At 37.2% G+C, this 9,649-nt stretch overlaps 1 protein-coding gene across 1 annotated transcript; it reads left to right on the forward strand.

Moving 5' to 3' along the window:
- Positions 1 to 1,716: 1,716 nt before the first annotated feature.
- LOC148853865 (phosphoenolpyruvate/phosphate translocator 1, chloroplastic-like) lies at positions 1,717 to 6,814 on the forward strand. The gene is made up of 9 exons (XM_088941462.1): positions 1,717 to 2,414; positions 3,099 to 3,221; positions 3,314 to 3,466; positions 3,897 to 3,982; positions 4,134 to 4,218; positions 4,504 to 4,623; positions 4,724 to 4,792; positions 6,186 to 6,315; positions 6,452 to 6,814. Exons 1-9 carry the CDS (start codon positions 2,022 to 2,024, stop codon positions 6,526 to 6,528), a joined length of 1,236 nt encoding a protein of 411 aa, XP_088797588.1. The 5' UTR covers positions 1,717 to 2,021; the 3' UTR covers positions 6,529 to 6,814.
- The last annotated feature ends 2,835 nt before the right edge of the window (positions 6,815 to 9,649 follow it).

Here is a 9,649-nt window from a genome sequence, read left to right on the forward strand (position 1 = left end):
AACAAAATTTGTAAAAAGGGCAAAATAGGCATTTTGAAAAATATCATCTCTTTAACGTTTTCTGTCTTGATTATTGACAGAAGGGAGGTATTTGTTAAAATAGAGGGGAGGTTTTTGCTAAAATAAGACTATAGGGGAGGTTCTTATGATTGTCAGAAACTTCAGGGGAGGTTTTTATATTTTACCCTTATTATTATTATTATTTTTTAAAATTAAATCAAATCAGATCTGATTTGAATACCCGACATCTTAATCAAATTCAAATTTAAATTCGAATAAGTATTTATGAGATCTAATAAGATATTTAGATTGGATCAGATTAGATATATAACATATTGAATTAGATTCAGATATACATTGATTTGAATCCGATCTGATCCATTTGTATCCCTAATTCATTGTCCATTATATGAAGAACCTATAGCTTGGATTGGCTTGAAGACTAAGAACTAGATAGGCCCATCACATTGAGTCAATAAAAAGGCCCACAAGCCAACTAGTAGTCATAATCGGATTGTAATGGTGGTTAGAACTATAGGAATTAATTGCTAAAATGTGATGTATTTTTTCTTTGGGATAGGGACTTTGAATTTTATTTTATTTTATTTTTTATGTTACCATAGAGGGCATATAACTATATAAACTTAAACTCCTACCTTCATTTTTTGAGGAGGACTGAGCGACATCTCAACTATTAGGTCATCGATTACAGTGTTGCAATATAAAAAACACATTATACTAAAACATATAATATCCGTTGATATATAATTTTTTCCTTCTGAAACTATACATGAGTGGAGTTCATCTTTTTAAGCCTTGGCTACAACCAGGGAGAGAAATTACCAACTGATCCACCATCAGTTGTAATCGGCGCACCTGTTTAAGCCAACAATCTTGACTTGACTGAAGAAACTCCATGCTTCCTTTCCTTTTCACTTCACCTACCTTCCATAATCCATATAATTTATATATTTTTTTTATTCGTACTATATTATTCTACACGTTTCCTAACCCCAACCCCCTTTTCATCGCTTCCATCGGTAGCTCCTTACCACTCTAGCAGGCCCTAATGGACCGACGAGGCCTATGGGGCTCCGTTTGTTAGGTGAGGGTCCATGGGGCCCCTTTTGCTGAAGCGGCACATCAATTTGTTGGAAATTCACCTAGAAAATACACGCATAGTAAAGGATAAATAAATTAAAAAATGTTATGAGTAGAAAACGGACGTTACCGTTATCCAGCACAGACAAGTGACAGTCCAACCCGTCACCAACTTTTTTCAAACTTTCAAGGAGACGGAGATACCGAAGACATTCCGATATCTCGTAAAATAGCCAATTAAAACAATATTAAAAAAGAAAGAAAAGTTACGATACTGTTTGCCTCAACTTAAGATAATCGTAAGTGTGGACTCAGGCCCGCCCATATCTTAGCCTTCATCTATGAATAGTATGTCAACCCAACGGTTTAGATCTTGAATTTACAGACCTAGAAATGAGCTCAAAGTTCCTCGCAACGCTGCTGATAAAATAAAGAATTAGAAGAAAAGATAAATAAAAGGGGTTAAAATGAGAGACCACACGGCTCTCACTCAGGCAGTCGGTTCAGATGGATGGCTGGCTGCTGGTACTACTTGAGTGCGATTGTCGTGCTAATAAGTAGATTCCAATCCGACGATTAAAATTTTCTTCCTCACGCGACAGCGTCCGTCCCTTCGTCTTTGTTCAAAAATTGTTACTTGAAAGAATGACCAATCAGCATGGATCAGAATTTTATAATTACATAATGGGGAATGCATCCAAACCGTGAATTGATGTTAAATTCACGGGCAGGATGTGATTTATAGAGGGAGAGGGCTAGTAATAGGGGTTGGAATTCAGAATTCTGCGTCGGATGTATCCGTACTTCTCGGTTGTTACATTACAAAACCGCACTCCCCTTTTCGAAAAAACAATAGAAAAAAAACCCTCAAAAATCTGCATCTCTGAGGTTGCTTCTGTCCTTCTCAGCTCCCGAAGAAAATGCAGAGCAGTGCAGTCGCTCTCCCTCCTTCTACTCCGTTTCTCAAAGCTAGAAAACCTCTGAATCAAAACCCTATCATTAGATTCACTCCTCTTGTGCTCTCTTCTTCTTCTTCTTCTTCTCCCAGATCATTCGATCTCACCTCTGGCCATGGAGCTTCTTCCTGCTCTAGATCTTCGCAGTTCTGTTCTTCGTCGCGTTTCAGCAGCTGGATTTCTACTCCGTCTCTTGTTTCCGATCGACCTAAGAAGGATATTAGCGTTAAGGCAGCCTCGGTTCCTGAAAGCGCTGACGAGAGCGCGAAATCCAATATGATCCAGACTTTACTTCTCGGAACTCTGTTCGGCCTATGGTACCTTTTTAATATCTACTTCAACATCTACAACAAACAGGTGCATATTTCTCTCAATTCATGTCTTACTTTTTCTTTTTTGTTGCTGTAAATGTTAGCTCCATGTTGTTCTGAACGTAATAAATCTGAGGTTTTTCGATTTTATTTTAATTCATTCTTTTATCTATTTCGATTTTTGTACCATATCGCAGCTTTCTTTCTGTTTTAATTCACTACTTATCTCATCCAATGTTTTTTAATTTTTTTCCTTATTCATTTTCTTCTGTCGTGTCTTCCCAGTTGTAGCTATTTAACTGCAGGTAGATCCGTACTTATTAAGAACGCAAATTTAACTTATATATATAGTGTTAAAGGATAGATCTTGTGGCAAATGAAGCAGGATTTCTTCGGATATCCGTATTTTGTTTTCTGTCACATTTGGAGTCTGAAATTGAAAGTTTATTTACGCATCTATCACGGGCTGGATTATCTAATCTATCAACTTTACTTAGAAAATTGCACCAGTTAGATGGTATCCCACCTGCTTTTTGAAGTCTTGCAATGATTCGAGAATATTTTCAGTGTTTATGTAGTTGCATTTGCTAAACCATTCAATGCCTTTTTTCCCATTCGTTTCTGGAGAGAGCTTCACTGTATTTCTGCCCAAGCCCAAAGATCTGTAGCTTATTTTTTTTTTCATATATAAGAAAGAGAGTATAGTATTGACGCTATTGATTGTTTGCAGGTTCTCAAGGTCTTTCCTTTCCCGGTAACCATCACAACGTTCCAATTTGCTGTGGGAACTGTTCTTGTCATTTTTATGTGGACATTTAATCTCTACAAAAGGCCTAAGATTAGTGGCTCACAGGTATCCGCTTATATTTTTATCAGATAATTGCCCTTATTTCACTTATATTCATCTCGAACCTTACACCTTGGTTATGCACATTCAATCTACAGCTCTTAGGAATTCTGCCGCTGGCTATAGTGCACACTTTGGGAAACCTTTTCACTAATATGAGTCTTGGGAAAGTTGCTGTCTCATTCACCCACACAATCAAAGCAATGGAACCTTTTTTCTCAGTTATACTTTCAGCCTTGTTTCTTGGAGAGGTAAGGCTTAACTATACCGTTATGTGTTTGGTAATTCCATCTTCTTTGTTGGTGTGGACTGTGGAGTCTAAGCCTATTTTGTTTCTTGATTTACTATCTATCTATCTTGCTTGCCTCTTCATTTTTACCTTTTTTATGCCGTTTTTCTGAATGCTTTGTCTTTCTACAACTATATTACATGAAAATGATGGGATTCATATCTTTAAGAAATATAAGCTTGTTTGATATTGAACATGGGTTAGTATATAATTATTTACACGCATGGTTGTTATTGATTTCCCTCTTTTCATTTTTTTGACTGGATGCTTTTGATTTTTCAACCTTGCATCTATGCAGACACGTATACAGGACATTTTAACATAATCAAACAAATTTTCTGTCTTTGTTCTTGTTGGACACCTTTTAATGCTTTGCCGTCCTATACTCACAGATACCCACTCTATTGGTGGTGTCTTCTCTTTTACCAATTGTTGGTGGAGTAGCACTGGCATCACTTACTGAGGCCTCTTTTAATTGGTAAGCAAATCACTGTTTATCTTGGTGTTAGTATGATGTGGAAGAAATCCGTTTGCCTACATGCAGGGCGGATGAATTCCTTATACAGTAATTTAGTTCATATTTCAGTCTCTAGCCCTATATAATCTTGCCATTTTGTTTTATGACGCAGGGCTGGATTTTGGAGTGCAATGGCTTCTAACCTGAGTAACCAATCTCGTAATGTTCTCAGTAAAAAGCTCATGGTTAAGAAAGAGGTAACTTATCCTATTTAGACGCAAATTCATTTGTTTACTGGTAAATTGTTATCAGTAAAATGTTCTCAGTATTGTTATCTGTGTTTGTTCACTAGTATTTTCTTAATCACTAATTAACTATAAGATCAGTAGCTGCAGAAAATTTTCTTATCTTACTTCATTGTTGCTGTACAATTCTCTCTGTTGTTTTCCTAGCCAATTTATACTGCATTTGTCCTAACCATTTAAATTTGTGTAAGATTCTTGTGAGAGTTGACCCATAACTATCATCTTGTTCTTAAACAGGAATCTCTGGACAATATAACTCTCTTCTCAATAATAACAATTATGTCATTTATCCTGTTAGCCCCTGTTACTCTTTTCATGGAAGGTGTCAAGTTTACTCCATCATACCTGCAGTCTGCAGTGAGTATTTCATCTCATAAAAAATTTCTATTGATTGCATATTGTTTTTGGTCCATTAGTCTGATAGCATCTCTATTCTTTTCATTTCTTGGAATTTCAGGGCTTGAATGTTAGAGAAGTTTGTGTGAGATCTTTACTGGCTGGGCTCTGTTTCCATGCATACCAACAGGTGATTGTTCCTATACTTTTTTTCTTTGTTCTTATTCCCTCTTCTCTTTTATTTTATCTTTCACCCCCATTCAATCTTGCTGCATTATCCTCAATCATGTGAACTTTTTTTTCCCTCATAGAACTAGGCCTTTATTTGATAACTTCATTCCACTTTGAATATATATAAAATGTAGGCTGCAATGTTTAAACTAAATATTAGATCCCTCAAAATTAATTTGATAGTATCTTTGCCTGTCTTCTGTTCTTGAGCTGGCTAATTATGCTAATGAAGCTCAAGGAAAATGTTGATGGTGCAGTGTAAGAAATTGAAAACCAAATATAAAAGAAATTTCTGGCCTTCATAAATAGTCAATGAAGCTAGCTCTTTATTTCAAATAATCTGATAATCCATGTTATTGTTAAGAATTATAACCTATAAAAAGGCCATTACTTTCAGAGGCCACTTCATCCCCCAATCCTGTCCAGTTGTGTTCTAACTGCTGTGATAAAATTGAGGCTGATCCTTTACACTTTTGTAGTCTTGCTTATTGAAGAGATGAGGCAACCATGTAAAAATCCTTTGCTGTTATGAACACTCTAAAAGTATTGCAATGGTTAAGAAAATTTCAAATTCTTATGGTACTTAAATGAATGATGGTGCTTAGAATCAAGACATTTCTGTATCTGTCGAGAATCTATCAAGCAAATCCATAATCTTCTCACTTTCTGGCTCACCCACCTTTAGGAAGGTGGCCTTCAAGGAGCTGAACTATTTCCTCATGTGAGATATTTATTGTTCTTAGGAAAGAGAATATTGCATTCTGTCAAAAAGACTTGATCACTTGGGGAACACTAGAATTTGACTACAAATTATGTCTTTGTAAAAAACCTTGTTACTTTCACTGAAAGATATGTGCTGAAAACCTAGCTCCATAAAAATGTATCAACTCCCTTAGTTTTGCTACCTTTCAGGTTGACATTTGACATCTTCACACCCTTCCCATATACTTGCAATCTTTGCATTCTTATTACCATGTTTATGCTTCCTAAGCCGGTGGCCCACATTAATATAATATATGAGAGAGACTATCTTTACGTACTTGAACGGAGGCCATCCTGTCAAATGTACAAGTGGAAGATTCTAATTCCAAGAGGAAAAAAAGGGAATGTCAATTACCTACTTAGTGCTATACTTAACCTTTTATCGAAAAAGGCGTCGTCTTAATTACCTTCAATCTTACGTTGCTCTGTGTTCTACTTCTACTTGGATGGAAAAAAGAGCAGTTAAAATTTTCTAAGTCATAACCTGCTCATCTCAACCTTAAGATAGATTGCTAAATATTTTCATCTACCTTCAATTACCAAAGTATGTCATTGAAATGTGCTGACAATCATCAGTTCTTGCTTGGCAGGTCTCATACATGATATTACAGAGGGTATCCCCTGTTACCCACTCAGTGGGCAATTGCGTGAAGCGGGTGGTAGTCATTGTGACCTCAGTTCTCTTCTTCCGGACACCTGTCTCTCCCATCAATTCTCTTGGTAAATACTAATAAGTAGACAAAAAAATATCTTGCTAGTATATCGAACTTAAATCCTTATTTTTTATTAGTCCTCACAAGTCACATCCCAGGGTTTATTCCCAGTTTTATTTACCAATGGTTGGATTCTATTACAGGAACTGGGGTGGCTCTTGCTGGAGTCTTCCTGTATTCAAGAGTGAAGCGGGTAAAATCAAAGCCAAAGACGGCTTGATGCTGTTTTTCCTGTGGAAAAAATGTGTCTAACTTAGTTGGGTACGCAATCGATCTATGTATGAACATTTTTTTTTTGTGGAAATCAATGCATGAACATTAATTTTAGGTCAGGAAGAGGACACAATAGTCTAGCAGTCTGTTCCTTGTTGGGATGATTCTATTCTTTCGCCGCTCCATTCGTGTAATTTTTCCCGCGGTGAACATGCCAAGTGTACCGTTGAATGTGGAACCGTCTGCTTCATTTTTTACTAGTTCGGTTTTTCTTTTGGGATTTTGATAGAAAATGCTGTTGCTTGTAGCGGGCCCACTAATTCCAGCAGTCAAGTCATTGGTAGACCATTTGTAGTTTTTTCTTGGATGTACTTCGGTGTACCTTCAACCTTCGTAGTGGAGATTTGTCGGATAATCAATTTGCTTAAATGATTTAATTTAGGGCTGCAAGTCGGCCGGGTTAGGTCGGGTTGAGTCCAACCCTAAGTTTTAATCCTCAATCCTAACCAACCTGACCTTCAATTCGACCAACTCAATCCTAACTAAATTCCTTTAACCCTAACCCAATCCAACTCAACCCGAAGTCAATTTTGGGTTGGGTTGGGCTCAACCCAACCTTCTTCTCCCATCCCTTAAATCCTCATAAATTTCTCAATTTTAGATCTTATCTCAACTTTCACTATATATATTAAATCTTATCTTTCATTAATATTTATTTGTTGACTTTTTTTGGTACACAATTCAAAAAAACAAGTGTTAGAAATAACCATATTTTATTATGAGTTATGGCTTACGTAGACCTTTCTTGGGGGACAAACAACATAGAGGAGATGAATAAAATTTTTAAGAAAAATAATATTATTAAGGTTTTAGTCTATCTGATTAGGATTAAGTGAAGTGGTTATCTTAAAAAAAATATATGATACTATGTGGTAGGGGCTATACAAATATCATGCATCTAAACAAATCAATGTATTTTATATATTACATTTAACATATATTTATATGACATGTACTATAGAGTCGGGTTCGGGTTGGGCCGGGTTGGCTAAGAGGTCAACCCTAACCCAATCCAAAGTAAAGTCGTGTTCATGAATTTCAACCCTAACCCGAACATCAACCTGACCTAACCCAATTTTTTTTGGTTTGGGTTCGGGCCAACCCAACCCAAGTTGTAGCCTTAGTTTAATTTGTCAGACAACTATGCCTGGTGATGAGGCTGTTGGGTTGGAGTCGTCGCTCATGGCCGGCTCAAATGAATTGGAGTCGTCGCTCATTTTTTAGAGGAAATGGGCCATCATTTTCAAGTTTGAAAAACGGTTTACTGGCCTTAATAGCGATTTCATTATTCGTCAAAGAAAGACATTGAACCAAAAGGTTTTGGGTTCAAAGGATTGGGAGAGGGAAGGTGTTAGGCACCCCTTTCTCTAAGTTGCTATTGTAGCCCACTACGAGAGTAATTTAGGCTCAAATTCCGGTAGAAACACACACTAATAAGATTGTCCAAAGCTCCTGAAATTTGGCGAAAATGTTCCCAACTTCGCCCAGAATTGATTTGAGGTGATGTTATCGGGTCTTAGGTATTAGTTTCCCTAAGACTCTCGCCTCTCTACTTCTTCTCAATCCAGAGGAAGATGGGAATGTAGATTTCCCAAGACTTCAGAGCTTTAAGCAACTTGAAACTAAACTAAAAGCAAAGAGATGATGGAATGAGAGGCTTACCTCTCATGTACGACCTTGAAACAAGTTTTTCAACAACCGAAAGGATTTCAAATGAAATTTGAACAAGGTAGGAGCTAGGCTGGGTGCTTCTGGTGTTGAGGCTAGAAAATAGAGGATGAGGCTTGAGCTTGGCTACAAGGATACTGAGATTTCAGGCAAGCTGGGTGTGTTACAAGAGTTGAAAAGCTCTCACCCCCCTCTCCCCCTTTTCAAACTCAACCTGAGCCTCTATTTATAGAGAAAATGGAAGGAGATGGGTCTAAAACTCGTCCAATTACAGTGTTTGTAGCTCAGGAGAGTTTTTTCACAGAAATGGGCAAGGATTTTAAGAGAAAGGGGCTTATAGTTGACCATTCATTCTTTGTGCAACAAATCTTCTCGGCTTTGAGTAGTTTCTCATGGGTTTCATGAGTCCAATGAGGGGTTGGGGCATGCCAGACGTTGCAGCTCCATATCCGGGGCTGACAGTGGCAAAAAATGTAAATTTGAAAAACTTTTAAATGCTATTTTGTCTTTTCCTGATTTTAAGTAGGGGCTTGTTTGGCATTTTGGGTTTTTTAAGCCTGTTAGGCTCAAAATCACTGGTCCAGGTGTTTTAATGGGGTTAAGTAAGGATCTGACATCAGTCCCCACCCACTTAAGATTCTAGGTTAGACAACTGATGTGGCAGTTTAATCGAGTGCATCAAAAAGGTATCTCTCTAGTTTAATGGTCAAACGAATGAATTTAGTAATAAAATTTGGTGTGTTGGGGTTTTTTGGGTCTCTGGACATAGTGGTGAGGTCTGATCGGACAAATGGGGTTGGGAAGATTGAGACCTGTGTTTGACAAGTTCGGATCAATAAGATTTGTTGAAATAGAATTTTTGTTCGATGAAGGGTCAAATAAGAGAATTTTGGAATGAAATTTGGTGAGTATGCATTTTCAAACATCCCAAATCTGATGGAAGTGATGAATCTTTGATCAAAGGTGTGGATTGACTGATTTAGTTCAGATCATGGTCTTAGCTAATGGTTTTTCAATTAACGAGAGGGCCCGGAATGGAATTTTGCTTTTTCAACGATCAAATGGAGGTGTTTAGTAGTGAAATTTGACGTGCTGAGATTTTTTGGGTCACTGAACATGATGGTGGGATCTGATTGGTCAAATAAGGCTTGGATGATGGAGGTTTGTGACAGGTGAGCTTTTGATTAATAAGATTTGTCAAACCAAAATTTGGGCTTGATGTTATGTCGAATGAGGGAATTTTGGGATAAAATTTGGTGGGTAGGTATGGATTGAGATTATGAGGCTGTTGGAAGGGTTTGATTGTGTTAGGTGTATACAGATCACGAGTTTTAGGTTCGAGGAGGGTCGTAGTGTTATATGTGCCGAAATGGGATCTCTGATGAATGATTGGCTAAATC

Source organism: Nelumbo lutea, chromosome 4 (genome assembly GCF_056320005.1).
Source record: "Nelumbo lutea isolate HS-2025 chromosome 4, American lotus-T2T, whole genome shotgun sequence".
Taxonomy (NCBI): Eukaryota; Viridiplantae; Streptophyta; class Magnoliopsida; order Proteales; family Nelumbonaceae; genus Nelumbo; species Nelumbo lutea.